Source organism: Boleophthalmus pectinirostris, unplaced genomic scaffold, assembly GCF_026225935.1.
Source record: "Boleophthalmus pectinirostris isolate CB_2022bp ecotype Guang Dong unplaced genomic scaffold, ASM2622593v1 HiC_scaffold_22, whole genome shotgun sequence".
In the NCBI taxonomy this organism is placed as follows: domain Eukaryota; kingdom Metazoa; phylum Chordata; class Actinopteri; order Gobiiformes; family Gobiidae; genus Boleophthalmus; species Boleophthalmus pectinirostris.
Genome location: NW_026571190.1, coordinates 13,361,104 through 13,378,871, shown reverse-complemented (window position 1 = coordinate 13,378,871; position 17,768 = coordinate 13,361,104). Strand labels below are relative to the sequence as shown.

Genomic DNA, 17,768 nt, shown 5'->3' with positions numbered 1-17,768 from the left:
GTAAACATGTGTGAATGAAACAAAACATAACTCCTGGTACATTATAACATTATAAAATAGTAAACTTTTAAAGGGCACCTTTTAAAGGGAAACGTTGCATAGTGTAATATACATGATGGCATTAAACTTTATCTTGCATGTATTCACTTACAGGAAAAGCATGCATTCTTACTGTGAGTGGGCTCACCTCTCCACAGATCTGACCTACAACTTGGTCTAGTGGCATACTTGTCTATGAAGATTGATATGTTTAATGCCATTCTGTGGAATGTTCCAGACAAAGCAATAACTTTGCTATGGATACAAGCAGGTGACTGACCCTCCACCAGAAAAAAAAATGCATAGTGGACCTTTAAAGTATGATTGGGAAACTTACCTTAATGCAGTTAAAGGTTTCATAAGATCATATAGCAAACATGTTATGTGCAGGCTGTGGGAAATAAATAGAATACTCAGGCCAGAAAACAAGTAAATCCTAAAGAACCCAGAACCTTCTCACTGTGTTAGAAGGCTGTGTGAGAGCTAACCCTATGAGCAATGCCGACCAGATGTTGTTGAGATTTCCAGTCTCATCAGAATCATTACATAAAGATAAGGCTACATGTTACACTTTAGTATTTAGCAATAATCTAAGATATCTACCGTAAAGCACGTCTCTTTCTGAATTAATAGGCTGGTCCTCTTCATTGTTGAAAAATGGCTGTGTGACATCATTTATTTTGATAGGCTGTAACAGGGAGCCTACACAGAGCAGTGCGCGGGGATAGGGGATACAGGTGAAGATACGTTTTCTAATCACTCAAACTTTGAATTCAGAACCTCATTATACACCTTTATATTATGAGCTAAACTCATAAAAGTCGTTTGGTCCTTTAATTGAAAACGGAACATAGTTAGTCGTGGACATGAGGGAAGTTGAAAAGTTGTAAGAAGCGTGTTTATCTTGTTTGCCTAATCTATTCAGGCCTGTCAGGAAGGCACCCCGAACGCCCAGTGGGGTAAAACATATCCGGGACGGACCTTGGATTTGACCCGCGTCGTGTGCGTCGTGTGCGCGGCAGACGAGCGGTGACCTCCCGGCATGTGCCCGACAGCGCGGATCAGTTAACGCCAGGCCACGGGCAAGACAAACGCGGCGGAGAAGAGGGTCAGAGGCCATGGAGGTAACAGGAGACGTCAGTGACAGAGTCTGAGCTTGTACGCCGCAGGGAGCGTCAAGACGTGTAATGGAAACTGGAGACATGGCTCCAGGCGAGACGAGGAGGGAACCTGGAAAACTAAGTGTCATTCATCAGGATACAATGCAGGCCTACATGAGAGATTAGAGAGTGCCTGTAATCAGGAATGTATAAAAATGTACCACGAGCCAACTACATTAATTTACAAAAAAAAAAAAAAAAAAAAAAACAAACAGTCTGCCTATATGCGACCTTGGCCCTTCGACCACCATATTCACACTAGGCAATGTTTCCACTACAGAGCCACTGCTGCCCCATTGTGAAACCTGGTAATCCCAGGGTCCCCCATCCAAGTACTAACCAGGCCCGCCCGGCCTTGCTTAGCTTGAGATCAGACATAAAACTGAAAAAAAATCTTCCTCTTCTTTAACAAACCTATTGCAGCTATCACCTCTGCGTATATTTACTAAATATATTTACGGTCCGCCTCTGCACATACTACAGCAGATAAATCTGGAAACCTGTTCTGAAAATGTCTGCATCCCTTTTCCTCATACAACCACTGAGACAGATGATGTAAAATAAAGACAAATACGGTTTTATATTTTATTTTTGTTTAATTTATTTCTCTCAGCGCTTGGAGTCAGCACCAAGAGAAGACCCTGCTTCTGCGAGGAGCTGCCATAAACTTTATATTTACACAATTCACACAGTTCATGTTTAGAGTCCACACATCATCCTCTCTGTTCCAGTCTTTGGCTTCAAAGCAATGAAACAAAGGACCATCTACAAGTCAGAAAAACATTTTCACAATTTTCACACAATTCTCCACACTACGATTCCATTGCTTCTAAAGTAATGCTCTTAAATATATTTGTATTAGGTGGCCATAGGTCTTTGAAATGTGTTGCTTAGCCCAGAGGAGGAAAGTAACTAAATTCAATAACAAATTCCTTGCAGTAAAAAACTAAATGCCCCAATATTTAGTACAAATTTCTGTGCACACAAAATCACAATTGTTGCAGTAGAGAGCACAAGAACTAAAGTAAAGCAGTTTAAAGTTAAATTCGATAGTGGTTAGTTATCAATTATTCATAAGTTGTTGTAGTTAAGTAGTAGTAGAAAATGCACTTTTTGCTCTTTCAGTAGTAATTTACTTTATAGAGGCATATCATTTTGAACTTACTGTAGGTTACTTTTAACTAAATACAGATCCTTGTTCTGGCTCTTTCCACCCTGGACTAAGTTGTATTAATTTAATGACCGCTGTAGTAGTTGCTGTTGTAGTATTTTGTGCGTTGGAAGCATGGCGGCTGGTCAAGGCATTACCTGAATCACTTCTTTAACTGACCATTCAAAAATACACCATTTTAAGTGCTAGCAACTTTAATAAAATAAATGAATGCAAATTTCACTTTTAGGATCTAATGAGAAAAATAAATATAACCTAAATTTTAATGGGACTTTTGTTTATTTTTATTTTTTTTTACAAGTCTAATATTGGTCTGAAATAATATATGTAGATTCTATATTACTGAGGCACTTGAGCTATTGGCAAACATGTGCGTTGAAAACATAATGCTAAATATCTAGTATCTATTATTAACCAAGTAGATCATTCCCTACACTAGTCAAATGACCTATGTAAAACTTCCTCTCTGACAATCTTTCATTTGTTTGAGTAGGGCTCCCTCTGGTGGTGAAGGGTACTGACAAACTTGTTTCCAAATCTGAATATTTTGTAACATCATAAGAATTGAATAAAATGGCATTAGAATTTTGCTGTCCCTTTGAAAATAGTATTAATGTAATCAGTTTGTAATCAGTTGATAAAGTGCTGGACTATGATCTTCAAGGGTAATAATATTAATGTTTGGATGTAGGTAAAACAGCCTTTTCCTTCTTTTTGGTTCTTTTAATTGCATTTTTTCTGCAAATATATACTTTTAAAGATCACAAACCTTTAAGCTTAAAGTAGCATTGCTGTTTTGAAGCAAATGGTTGTATATTCAATATTCATTTATATTTAATGCCAGTTTCAGCACATTTTATACAGGGAGAACACGATCAGCCTCATTTTAGAATATTTGAAATGTACCCAAACATACTTCTATAAAATCATAAATTGAGTACTAAAACCTGTCATAAAAGCTCTTAAACTATGTAGGTTGGCCACTGGTAATATGTGACAATCTAATTATGGATGAAAGCTTTAAAGCCTGTTATCTCTTGTTCATTAAATATTTAGTTTCTTTCCCTGTTCTAAATTTGACTAATGTTTCATGTTGAACCTACATCAAAACTTCCCTTATCATTTCAAAAAAACCAAAACAACAGCTTCCATTTTGCCATTGCATTATTTCAATACTTTCCTGGTGACTCCCTGGTTTATTTTCACTTGAGTAGCCTCTCATGTTGCCTTTTGGTGATGATATATTTGAAAAACTCATACACGGACCAGCTGATTGCCGTGGAGGGCATCTGGTAGATCACTCTCGCTTGGACTCCTTTAAAGAACGCCGCTGCTCCTCCGGTTCTGTAAACAGTCCGAAACGCTTTCCCTAGTCCCGAAATGTGTCTCCCGCCAACCGTGCCCGCCCCCTCTGCTTGGATCATCACCACTTGGGCTTCCTGGGTGTTTAGAAGGGTTTTGCAGACGTCTAAAGGTGTGGTAGCTGCAGCGGCTAATGCTCCAGCTAGTGCACCGGACACAACGTGGGAGGTGGGGTTGTATTGTCTGTGCGGATTGAGGGTTTCCTGGAGGGATTCGTAGGTCATGAAGTGGAGGGCCTGGAAGGGGATGTTCATGGTGAGTTGGGTGGTGTAACTTCGGTAAAAGGCGGCCGGGCCTTCGCGTCGCAGCAGAGATGAGATACAGTGAAGGACCCCGCGGTACGGAGAGTTAAACATCTGCATGCGCTGTTTTACCACTGCAACACAGAGGGGGTGGGTTAGAACAAGTATCAGCAAATCAGAGCCTTGTAAATAATGATGTGATTAAACAAAAAATAGGCCTATAAACCAAGAATTAACCCATTTTGATTTTGGGATATCGCAATTTTCAATTTAAACACATTTGCTATTTTTATTTATTTATTTATTTTTTTTTACAATTTTAACATGTTCAGGAGGAGTAAAATTGAGACTATTGATAAATAAACAGCTAAAATAAACTATAACTATATATAAACTACAGGGAGTAGTAGTTTTTTTACACAAAAAATATTTTGTTGTTTGCAGAAATTATGCTGCTTAAATGATTATCATCTTCAGATAAAAATTTCATGTGATTCTTGTACTGCGCTTCTCAGTTTTCCTTTATGTCTCAAAGATCTCAGTGCAGTTGAACAGAAGGACTGCTCATGTAGGGTCATCATTTGCCAACTGAAACAGCTCAATAAGTTGATGTAGTTTTATTTGTTTAAAGCTACCATCTGTATATTTATTTGCTTTTGTTACTAGTAGTTGGAAAATTTGATATCTGCTCCCTCTTCCCCTCATTTGGCCTTTCTTTGGGCTCACATTTGTCTCTGGTTTTCTCTCAGGCCAAACTTGAAACACTATCAGACTGCAGTAAAGCGGATAGCAGGTAGGTGATATGTGAGAATACAATAGGAGTAGGCTGGCCGATCTAATTATAGATGGTAGCTTTAAAGGACTAAAACAGCATTAAAATGAATGAGAAAAGACAAAAAACAAGCATAATCACTTGGAGATTACACCAGGATTAAACTTTGGGTTTTCTGAGGAATTTCTGAAAAAAATGTTCCCTGATTTTTGCCTTTCCAGCCTTTCCAAATGTGTAAATTGTTAAACAGCAGACACAGTTTCTTGTTTACCTTCAGCAGGATTCATGATGGCATCATGGATCACTGTGGCCATGCATCCTGCCACTCCTGCAGGGAAAACACAAACAGTTTGTACAAGAATCACAAACATGTTTAGAGGCTCTAAACTACAGGATTAGCAGAATTAATACGTCGTATTATGTCACAGACCCTTAACAAACCCAAACAACAAATGCAGTCTAACACAATATCTTCTGTGACAGATATTCCTGATTAATTTCGAAAAACTATTGGTATAACAATGCTAAAATGTTAAACTTGACAGTTGTTTCTTTAATATGTCCACATTGCCTTAGTTCTGAGAGAGAATTACAAAAATATAGTAAAAAAAAGTTGTTTTTTGAATTGTAATTTCAGTAATACTTGCTTAAATGAGTTTAGTTTCAATTTGAGTATTTATATTTAGGCATATATTTTTTAAACAACCCTACACATAACACTGTGCTTTTTAGTAAAGTAAACTATAAGGTTTGTGGTGAGTTTTACCGTTAGCAAAGTGGCTGTTAGCTCCAGGGTGGATGGCGTCGCTGAGTCTGAACTTGATTTTCTCGTAACAGGCGAAGTAGAGCGCGTGTGCAGGGCCCGCCCCCACAGCCAAAACATTGACGCCTCGGATGGGCCGCCACACACCCTCTGTCTGAATAATCTGCCGCAGTGCATCCATCACGTTACGATACCGCGCTCCTGGCTCAGGGTGGAGACTCTGCATTCGAGTCTGTAAACAGAAGAGGAGACTTTTAGGATGTAGTTTATTTGATGGGTATCTGTATGAATGGAAAGTGTTTAGGATCTGAAAAGTTGTGTAACATTCCAGTCAACAACAAAAAAAAAAAAACCCAGAGACAAGCAGATGACATACCAGCAACCACAAAAGTTACATAGTACACCTTTAAAGAACATTTCAGATGAGTCCCCAGCACTTGCCTTCCTTCTACAGTCTGTTTGAATCCACAGAGCATGAAAAACCTCAGTCCAAATGTGGAATGATTCAACCAAATCTCTTTCAAATGCAAAAGACATTTCCTCTTGTATCAGTCAGAACATCATAACTTCTTTTATGCGAGTTAATTAACAGTTTGGTGATTTGATTAATTCTACAGAAATCTGCAGAAATCTGCACTGTTTCTCAGTCCTCTCTACACTGTTTTTTCATATCTCTGGTTGGCTAAGCCACCTGCCAATCACACCTTTCAGAATCAGGGCGGTAGGATATAGCTACAGATCCACTCCTCTTTGTAAAGTTTTGTCAAAGCGTGTGGTTCTGGTTGGTCAGGTAAGCTGGGAGTTGCCCTGTGGCACCCACTGCACCTGACAGGTTGGCCATGAAGGCTAAATTTCCCTGGTGTATGGGGGCAATAATCAATCTGAATGGATGCAAATAGCAAATTCTGCAATTTTTTAAGTGCCATAATTTCCACCACAAACAAAATATCCTGTTTTATTCTGCTTAAAAACTGCTAACCCTGTAGTTTAGATCTTTACAGACATGTTCTGATTAGTTTGTCAATTCATATTTCTTTGTCTTTTTGTCAATGAGTTTAAAAATGGAACTTTGAACAGAATCTTATTGAAGACAGAAATTAAATCAAAATTGCAATGATTGTCAGAAAAACTGCAATAAGATATTTTTCTCAAACGGTTTAGTCCTAACCTTTCAGGACACCTTCAGGACACCTTCAGGACAACATGCTCATCTCTGAGTTGTAAAGAATGGAGCAAAATAAAATAAATAAAAAAAACCTGTGTCTTTATAAAGTAATGGCAAAGAATAAATTCAATTTGCAAAATGAATTTGACTAAAATAAACTTTGCCAATCTCCTTTGCCATGGATTCTACATGGACGACTGAGGGATTTTACACGCATGTATAAAATAACCTCATTGATTTAACTGTACTTCAACAGTAGAGGGCAACAATGAGACTACAGTTTGACTATGGAAGTATGTTCTGTTACAGATATGGAGAATACACTGTATAAACAGAAATGACCAAATATTTCTGAAATGTTAAATATTTACACTGCCTCAAACCGGAGTCTGCTGAAAAAAGCCCAGTCATTCTGATGTGAATAAAACAAGGCTGTTTTCAATGGAACTGAACAAAAGAGAACATTTGGACCCAAACACAAAAAGCATTGTTTTTGTGATGCAACAGTGTTCCTGGTCAAGTGAAAATTATGACGCAGTAGGTTTTTCCTACAGTTTTATACAAAACAAATATTATAAACATCTGAGTTTAATGGCCTTACATAATACACTATTGAAACTTTTTTAAACCGTAACTTTGGCATTTATGTTACAGATTATAATTACGTATTTGTGCAAGATGAAAAACAAGAAAAAGTGATTCTTCAAAGTGCATACAAAACACCACTGTAGCCAGCAGAAGAACCCAAGGATTTTGTGTAAATGAGGCTAAAGGCTGGGCAATTACCAGTAAATTGATTTGATTAATTTGTGTTTTTATTTGAGATTTTGAAAACTGCAAAATTGTGAAATCCAAGACAATTAGGAGTTTACTCCTGACTTTCTTGCACGGCAATGCAGGGTTACTGTATAACTGAACAATTGCTATTGCAAAAAAAAATGTCATTCCAATTTAAACTATTAATATCAGATTGCATACAATTTTTTTAAAAGGATATGATAAGAATCAAAATGTAAAAAGCTTCCCCTGAAAGACTATCAGTCCCTGTTCTGCCTTCGATTAAAATTAAAATCGTTATCATCCAGAGTGCAAAAAAAAACTTTTAAGTCCATATTTCTCAGTCCAAGTTGACATATTTGTTTGTTTTTGATTTGTTTGAGTAATTCTTCTTTACTTCATATTCACTACAGGAGCAAATAAACCATCTTGTTTGAGGTGGTTGGGTTTTAATTTCTTTAGTAAAACAGGGGAATAGTTCCAAGTCACACAAACAGCAGCTGATGCAATGAGAGCCGCTCATGTGACAAACTAATCCCAGTGATCTTTATCTGAGAATACTGTTTTTGCCCTGAAAGCTTACAGTGGTAGTCATGGGGGGGGGGGGGGGGGGGGGTTAAGGTATCAGGTTAAGGTTAGGATTGGGTTAAGTTTAGGGGCTTTGGGGCATAAATCACTAGTCCTGCCCTGTAATTAAATGCCAAACATTTAGGAAGTCTCCCAGATGAGATGAATAAACATTTACAAAAGTGAGATGTTTTTGTGATCTTTACTACAACTTACCAAAGATTTTAAAATAGCAGAGTTCACAAATTTATGTTATCGGTATGGGTGAAGACTGATTTTCCAACAAGGCAGCAACACAAACAAAAAAAACCCCACAGCTGTTCTGGTGACTGTACCACTCGGTCACACATTACATTAAAGACTGGGTCTCCAATAGCTGGACCAGAGCTCTTCTCCCGAGGAGATCTGGTCCAGCCCCTGAGACCCCAACCCCAAACTGAATGGGGCTATTCAGATACATAAAACTAAAGCTAATGCAAAGGGCCAAAGTCCCTCATCAACTCTAGGTGTATTACCTAAAGCTGCTCCTTGTTAATGTGAGAGGTTTTGCATTTTGTTAAGCCAAACCTTCCATTAAGCATGCATGCGTGAAGCAAGTGGAAATTCTATTTGTATTTGTTTGTCTTGTGTATTTGTTTTAAATGTGTTTTAAATACACCATACAAATAATAAAAGCACATTTTAGGTTTTTAATGAATACAATTTTACAAAGTAATATTTTTATTCAATCAATAAAATGTGGCAGTTTGATCATGTGACTTAAGCCTTGCATTTCACAAGGCAGTAGAATTTAATAGCATTTCTCACATGTCGTGTTTGAAGAAGACAACTTACAACTTACTGGACGTACTATACAGCACAAAAGAAGGAGGCCAGAGCAAATTTAGTATGCAGCTATTCTGATGGGAAAGACAAGGAATGGAGTAAGAAAGAAAACCTGCTAGGCAGTAATGAAGTAGTACTACTGAAAGCTCTTTAATGATGCTGAAATAGTAAAACAATGTGCTGTTGATGTGGCTGAGGAGGTGTTGAGTTTCAATGGCAAAATGAGGAAAAGTGTTGTAGAATTATTACAGCAGGTAGGCAGGGTGTTTTATATATATAGCATGTAATTGTGTAAAGACAGATGTTTTTCACTGGTTATGTTTACAGTGCTGTTCTGGTGTCGTGCCGTTTTAATCTATTTTACAATTTGAGATTTTCCAACAAATACAGTGGTAACCGAAAAAGAAACATTGTATGCTTTTGATAAATGAAAATTTTAGTTAGTTGTTGTGGGATTTATCAGTTGTTGATTTTACCATTGTTTTTTGGCAAATAAAAACATTGTCTACTGGCAGATTTTTTGTGGACCCCAGTTTTGCAATGTGGAAATATTTTGGCCCTCAGAGAAATTTAATTAGAGACCCCTGCACTAGAGCTTTAATACATACCATCAACGTGAGTAGGAAAGTTTAGAAGTTTATTTTCAATGCTGTTTTGACAAATGAGGTTGGCAATATCCAGTCGTTTTTTTTGTTTTTTCTATTTCCAACTAACTAAACCTAACATGACAATGAAAATAAGCCACAGGACATTTAGCCATCTACAGCGCAAGATGAGATAAGGGGTAATTGATGCATGGAGAAAACAGGAGTAAAAACCACAAAGACTACATCATCGGTTGTCGTAATTGTTTGGTCATGTGACACAGGAACTTCACAAGTCCGACTTTTAACTTAACACCCCGTGAACTGAAGTTCACACCATAAAGCATATAAATAAGCTGACTGAGGGAGATGTCGCCCATAGTGTTCGGCTCAAGCTAGAGGTTATAAGAGAAAATTTGGAGCCAGGCTCCATATTAGGAATTAATTAACATACAAAATGTCGAAATAAAACAACAGGATCATGGAGAGTGGATTAATATAAACATTTTAAGACCAAAATGAGCTCACTGCAGCAGCTACAGAGACAGGGGTGATAATTTCTCAATGTAAAGTCAATTTTTGTTTATTTTTATTTCTGTTTTTGTAATATATCTGTAGTAGCAATATCACACTTCCAAAGGGGCAATTGTGACAAGACCAAATGTCAAGACTTTATAAACTTTTGATAGTGAATTATTAATCAGAATTTATAATGGGACTTTACAACTTGCATCATACTGATTATTTTGGTATTGCGTAAGTATGCCTTATGTAACTGGGTGTATTTTAACTGTAACACATAAAGAATAAAGAACTTGCGGAAATTATTTTCTTGTAAATTTTCTTGATGTATTTCCTTTACAGAGACAAAGACATCAGTTTAATCACAAGGAAGTCTAAGGATTTATCATCAGTCCATATGAAACAATAGCTCAGTTTTGCCAAGAATGTATTATGTAAATAGTCTAGTATGCAGCTAAACAAAGCAAATATGACATAGTCAAAACTATTAGAGCGGGAAGGACATTCATGAACTACTTATGTAGCATTTGAACACCTGCAGACAGAAAGTGCTGATCCAATCTGTATTATGTGGTTACTCATTTGTGGCACTTGGGCTGCCGTAACTAAAGTATTTTGGTAGCTGACTTTTTCAATTAGTGCATTATTTCTTTGCAGTCGACTAGTCATGATTTGTATATAGTAGTATGATATAGTATTTAATAGGGGTGGGCGATATATCGATATTTTAAATATATCGAGATAGTTTCTAAACTCGATATGAATTCTGACATATCGTATATATTGATATAATGCTTATATTCAATTTAGAATTCGCCGCTTCGCTTGTTTACCTTCTCTCTCGTCACTTCCGCGCGCCCCCGCCTCCCTGATTTTGTTCGTTCGTGTCTCCTTCGCTCCTCACTATCGCCTTGAACGCCGAAAGTTGGTGCCAGTGAAAAGCTTCAAGCACCACGAACCTTTTCCACCATTTACAGACAAGACCATCAGCAGCACATCCTCATATTCCACCGAGTCGCGTCCTTTAGCCCGAAAGAAGCTAAACGAGCTGAGCTGCGTGAGAAGTGCGCTGTTTATGGAGCCATGCGCTTAAGTTTCGTTTCTGTAAAACGTAAACACACGTGCGCAAAACTGCATTAAACACATTATAATGTCAAAATGGCTGATGTGGCTCTAGAGTCGTTGTGCTTTATATATTGTAAAGTTTAGTAATGTAAAGTTTATTTATGGAGAAGATTTTAATGAATAATCTGCTGCAGTGTCACTTGTCACTTGTCACTTGTGTTTGGAAACGTTGGGTTTGATCTGCAGTTGATTGTGGGAAACCTCAGAGCTCCTTACTGCTGGAACATGGATCTATTAAAATAAGGAACATCCTGAGTTTCTTCTGCTGAAGGAGGTCATGGTTCTGGTTCTGGTCTGGATAACAGAGTTAATGCAAAGATGAGCTTGTGTTGAGTTGTTTTATCTATGAATGAAAAGAAGGAAATATGTATTATTTATTTTATTTTACAGTTAAATTATTATTTATGTAATTAGGTTTTTTGTAATCTTAAATGTTCTTATATGAACTGCCGACCTCTTACACTTCAATAAAAAAAAGGACCTTGTGGAATTTGGCAGATTTGTTTTTGCAGTTTTCAGTTTTAGGGGATTATTTTTTCTTGAACATATATAGCGAGATATATATCATATATCGAGATATAGCAAAATATATCGAGATATATTTTTTGATCCATATCGCCCAGCCCTAGTATTTAAAATAAGGCAATAGGTAATCTGTAACCAAGTACTACGTACGTTTGAAAGAATTATGGACTTCCATCCAGTAGTAAAAATGTATAGGCAAAGGTGAAGTCCTTATCTGTAAACTGAAGCCATTTGACTGAAGATTAGATGACTAACCACTGACAAAGTATTGTAGATAATTCTTGCATAGCCCTATTTAAAATAACATTCAAAAGGTAGTCCAGATCAAGTTTTCATTTACACACTAACCTACTATACTTTTAAAAGTCAGCAAAATAGAAATCGGAAGTTAAAACTCAACGAAACCTTACTCAATGCGAGGATAACTTATGCAACTTTAATTTCAAATGGGACCTGTGACTCTTCATGAAAAGAAACGGAACTTATTTTAAGAAGGCATGGTGCAAAGACAGCTCCGCCAATGCTGACATTTCTATGGCTGTCTAGTAATTCAGGCATTCCATGTTTAACATGAAGCTGCTTATATGCCGTTTTCATGCACTGATCATAGTCTGACAAATACGACATAAAGTTAGATTTAAGTATATTCTTATTCTGAAATGACACACTTTATTTTATCTGGTTTCCGGTTGAGTTTATTTGTTAAATGACCTCTGATAGCAAGGTTATAGCTGATAGCATGTGGCTAACTCGAGCGCAGGATTCAGTAGAGGCCTAGTAAGAGCGCAGCGCCTGCCCAATCTGTGTCAAACATGCTAACAGGCTAACATTACAAACAAATCTACCACTAGTTAAGTCATAATACTTCACCAGTACAGTACACTTAGCATTACTTCTTATAGTTGCCATCTGTGATTGAGGTTATAATAAAAACGTTTAATACTCAGTTTAAACAGTAAATGCCAATGTAATCACACTCCCATCAAAACAAATATTATTGTCACTTTTTAATTATGCTACCCATTGTATCTTACATGATCGGTGCAGTATTTATGGATAACAAATTACACGGTTTCTAGTTTTTAAAGGCAAAATGATACAAAAAAGTTATAATGACACAAAAAAGTTATAATGACATTCGCGCATGTGTAGAGCACTTCGTGGGGCGAATGGGGTAACTTCCATGGTAACATATCTGGTAGTGACAGCTAATGGTCATTTTGACATTAACAAGGTACAAAAATAGTTAAAATACACGATGTGCGTTGCAAAACATATACAAACATTAAATAATTCTACAGCTATATGACAGGAATTGAAAAAGTCTGTGTTAACATTTGAATTACTGTGATAAATACCTTGACACAGTCGATGGGGTACATCAGGCAGTGCTCCATGATTCCAGCCACGGCTCCTGCCAGCATATGGGTGCTAGTGGCTGCTCCCTGGGGCAAGCCTTCATAGTCTATTTCAGTATCCAAGGATGTCGAGTTTTCCATCGGCATGGCTCGATGGACTACCGCCGGAGCAAAGTCCGGTTCCAGTCTGGGTGTCGTAAAAGGCAATGCTCCGCGAAACCCTCCAGTAGCGTCCAGAATCCTGCCGCCCAGCCATCGGATCTCTCGGCCGTCGACTCCCGAGGCTTCGACGGGCGCTCGCCGGGCCACAAAACCGTCCGCTTCCATTCAAAAACAGTCCGAGGATACGCGGAGGTAGTGTCCCAGCCGGCCCGCGGAGGTCTTGGCGGGTGAAGGACTGCTACAACGCGGTGAAGCTAGAGCCGGGGGAGGGCTGAGTTCAGCGGTGAGCCATACTAAAGGCTGATTGGCCATAATTCCTGTCTTTCATTTTTCCTGTAATATCATTGGTTAAGATTCATTCACGGAGGGGCGCGTTTTAAAGGAGCCGGAGAGTTATAAAACTGCACTTTCGCAACTTTGGGGAATCACATGGGAAATTCTGACGGGAAGATTACAATGGGATGATTTGTAAATGGGAAGCCTGTGTTGAAATAAAAGCAAAGCGAACAGAACACCTATAGAGTATTGTTTATAGCCAGGCCTCAACTAGAAAGTCAAGTATCAATCTCTTGAGTAGCATTATAACTACATGTATCCACTGTTAACATGTGGAATTGCAAAGAATGGATTTTTTTTGTCACTAAAGTCAGTGAGTTGCTAGTTGTTAGCGTCACTATTATTATTTAGCCTAAAAGAGATAACTACACATCGGACAACCTCACTCCGAAGTATCAATAGAGCTCCTACTGTTGACGTCACGCAATCCCAGCATGCACCTCCAAATCCCATGCTGGCAGTGGTCGTGGCCCCTTTTTCTAGAGTCAAAAACAGCTGTTTCATAAGGTTTCTGTCTCGCAAATCACCTGTCTTTGTGTTGATTTTCTGTATTATATTACATATGGTTTAAAGCCAGGTGTCAAATAGTATAATATATAGTCAAATGGTAAAATATAGGGATTGGGCTCATTGTTGTTACACCAAAAAATGCACTTTATTTAAGAAGATCTCTTGTATTCTGATGACACTCTGGTACAGTAGAATATTCGTGAGTCCATTACATAGATCTAGAGATTAGAGAGTAGTTTGTAAAAGTCCTGTAAGCAAGTATAAACTTTAGTCTTTTGTAGAGTTTGTTAATTGGTGAAGAGAAAATATCAATTTACCTATGACCTGCTTAAGACACGAAGTGTCATTGCTGCTTTAATTATAATCAATACAACTAACACCATATTACATATTGAAAGAGTTTCATGACCAAATAATACTGGCACAACTGTTATCTTATTAGCCATTTTATTTAGGTCCTGCACCAGAGTAACAGTAAACAGTAAATACTACTGAGAATGAAAGGAAAAGCACAGAGTTTAGTTTTTCCTCAATTCTCCAAAAGCATGTTTTACCATCAAAACTCTCATCATATGTTTTTCTGTGCTCCTTTGTTCATTTACCAATACAGCTCAGAAGATTTAGTCCTGCTCTCTGTGACTATAGAACAATTTGATACAGTCCAACACTGGGATTCAGACTTGACACAGATGAATTTGGAGTGAAAAATATATAGAAAAATATATGAAATGAATAAATAAATAAATACATACATACATAAATAAAACTACATAACCAATTGCAGAATAGATTTTGCAGTATTTAATCAAAATATTCATCAATACTATTTTTGTACTGTGAAATGTAATGTGCTCTTGAAAATGAAATAAGGACTGTATGTCTCTTAAAATCTATACAAATACTCAGTGTCTGTACTCACTGGTGTGACCCTTCTCCCTGTTTGGCCCACCTGTGAAATCCTTTCCTATTACATTTTTGGTGTACACAAATTTTGATTTGCCGTTATGTTTGAGTTTCTATATTGAAAGAGTTTGGGCCACAGTCATTTACCACATGAGAACAGACCTGTAGTGTTGAAAAACAAGCTGAATTCACTGATCATGTGTGTCTGTGAATGAGAGATGTGTCAAGTGTTCTGGGAAAGAGCCAGAGAACTGTGTAAACTGATGAGAAATGACCACCTGTGCCCCTGTTCAGATACATGTTTGAATTGAATGACCAAACTGAACAAAGTTTTATTTGATTTAATTTAACTTAATTTTAATTTTTTTTTTTTAGTGTGCTAAAATAATGGAAGGAAAAAAAAGTAATGGAGCAGATGAATGGGTGTAGACTGCTGCATGTAGCATTTGACCAACTTCTGGATTCTGGACACAAGGGAAAAAAGTATAAATATTAAAGTTAGTGTATGCTAGTAAAAACTGCATGTATTGCTTGGTTTCAGATGACATCACAACATTCTGTAGACCAGTATTATTTAATACAGATGGGAGGCAGCTAAAATGCAGATAAAATGTTATCTTGTACTGACGTCAGTTAGTATGTGTTGTAAATAATACTATATCAGGTTTGTAACAGACAGCCACTTATATGTAACCCACTCAAGCACCTTCACCCTTCACTTACTACACTTTAATTGAGACACTTTTGATAGCACATAGCACTTTGCACATATAAAACTACATTGCAGGTTTTACAAGAGTTTTTTTATATCTTTGTTAAAAGAATGGGAAACAGGATGGGTGTTTTATTGGTTTGTGGATTTTAAAGTTTATAGTATTGTTTATAGTTTGGGTTTTTAATAGTTTGTTGTTTTTTGTTTTGCTTTATGGAGTGCTTTAAGTTCATATTTTAAAAAGTGCTTTTGAGTGCTTTGAAGGCTAAGTAAAATGTGGCCATTTAGCATTTATTTTAAAGCTAATGTTAATTTACCATTCCTGGTTAGCTTGTAGTTTTAACCAGATCAGATAAAGGCTCATCCCATCACTCTGTGTTCTGCTGCTGGAGAAGAAACTCACGCGACTTCTGTCTTGCTCTTAGCACTTTTTGCACATGCACTTTGTAAACTACTGAATTGCAAAAAAAAAAAAGGAAAAAAAAGGTTTTAAAAAATGTGGACCATAGCTTCCTGCCATTGTCTGAGTTTTTACCTTTCTCACTGAGCTCCACACCAAAAGGTAAAATCTACAGGTTACCTTTTTTAAATGAAGATGGAAATTTGGTCATTCTAATTGTCAATGCTTGGTCGTTGTAATGAAGAGGTTCACAGCCAATCCCATGTGTTAATTAAATCATGTGGTTTGGAGTTTGGATTTTAGAGGAACAAATGCCACTACATTCTATTTTGCTCATGTTCAGGAAATTCATATTGAAACTGGAAACTACCACTATCGACTTAACCAGGAAAGTCCCAGTGAGGTTCTGAGTCTCAGACAGAGGCAACACACAACCTGGAGCATGCACACCCATCCCCACAAATGCCCCACCAAGTCTAGGATTCGAACCTGGGCCCTTCAGGCAGTGAGGCAGTTTGTGTCACTTACATCTGCGTTGTTCCAGGTGTACCTCATGTTCATAAACAGGTAGCAGTTTTCCTGATACACATGCCTTCTCTGAAGACAGTTTGGATTTGGATGAACTGCACCTGAGGAGAAACAAACATACAAGGTTAAAAAGGTGATTCTTCATGATGCTTCTGCAGAATGAAATATATGAGTTTGATGACACCTCAAGGTCAAATGAAAATGCAGATATTGTGAGAGTTCAATGACACAAAGGCTTTAGATTTATCTAGATTTTAGCCTTCATTATGTCCTTCCTTGCATTCTGATATTTGACAGCAACTAATATAGTGACATATACTGTGAAATCTTAAAAGAATTATTTGGCTAAAGGTTTGTATTTATAAGTTATCATTGCTATCTTCACTGCATGTCTCCTTATTACAAAAATGTATCATTTGTATACAGTTCTTTATATGGGCTATTGTGTATTGAATGCACTTCTAATCTATAAGAATAACAATCACTTAAACACCACATTCAAACTAGGAAGGTGGGTGATGTGCCTTGCCCATGAACACAACAACAGGGTAAAAAGATGGTGTAATCTTTATGTAACTAATAATCATATTTCTCCATGCAGCCCACTCTCTCTCAATCACTGAACATGTTTGAGTAGATATTTCTGTTTTAACCTGTACACTGGGAGCAGGAGCCTGTCCATTTGACTATAAATGGTGCACTGTCACCAGTTGTTTTTACTGCTTCTAAGGCAAGAGAACATTAATGCTGTTTTTTATTACCTAAAAATATGAGATAATAAATGAGATTCTTATCTTGTACAGATGGTTCAAAGTAGTATGCTTCTTTGGTCAACAAATTTTCACTTAAAATAACAAAAGTGCAAAAAGTACTGTATATCCTATATAAGTCTAATTAAAAGCTTTCAGACGATACAATAAACAGTAAATAAATAGCTAAAATCATGGTAATTGTTACATAAAATAAATCATTTGAATAATAACCTAATAGAAAAAAATGAGATATTTTCAAATATCACAGACCTGGGGCAGAGACTTTGAAGACTTCGTCTTGGTCACCAGCATATACAGGAACAGCTAAAGGGATAACATAATATTTGCTGATTTTAGAATAAGCTACGTATACACCAACCAGTGTCCCTATCCCTCAATGAGAAATATAGACTGCCCAGACCATAGGGAGCAGTAAATTCAGCTGCACAATTATTAAATTGTCCTCTTACTGCTCTCTAGTGGCGGAGTTAGCATCTCACAACGGAAT

General features: G+C 37.2%; 1 protein-coding gene across 1 annotated transcript; it reads right to left on the bottom strand.

Moving 5' to 3' along the window:
* Positions 1 to 1,770: 1,770 nt before the first annotated feature.
* Positions 1,771 to 13,371, bottom strand: LOC110155968 (mitoferrin-2-like). The gene is made up of 4 exons (XM_055158784.1): positions 12,958 to 13,371; positions 5,513 to 5,741; positions 5,018 to 5,074; positions 1,771 to 4,108 (listed from the first exon to the last, which is right to left on the bottom strand). The coding sequence occupies exons 1-4, from the start codon at positions 13,282 to 13,284 to the stop codon at positions 3,573 to 3,575; spliced, it is 1,149 nt and encodes a 382-aa protein (XP_055014759.1). The 5' UTR covers positions 13,285 to 13,371; the 3' UTR covers positions 1,771 to 3,572.
* Positions 13,372 to 17,768: the final 4,397 nt, after the last annotated feature.

What these genes read in the sequence shown, in the direction of transcription:
- LOC110155968 (XM_055158784.1), bottom strand. Translation starts at nt 13,284, where the DNA reads ATGGAAGCGGACGGTTTTGTGGCCCGGCGAGCGCCCGTCGAAGCCTCG. An exon ending in ACCCCATCGACTGTGTCAAG is followed by an intron (nt 5,742 to 12,957) that starts GTATTTATCACA and finishes TTCTGTTTACAG; the next exon opens with ACTCGAATGCAGAGTCTCCA. An exon ending in CATCATGAATCCTGCTGAAG is followed by an intron (nt 4,109 to 5,017) that starts GTAAACAAGAAA and finishes TCTGTGTTGCAG; the next exon opens with TGGTAAAACAGCGCATGCAG.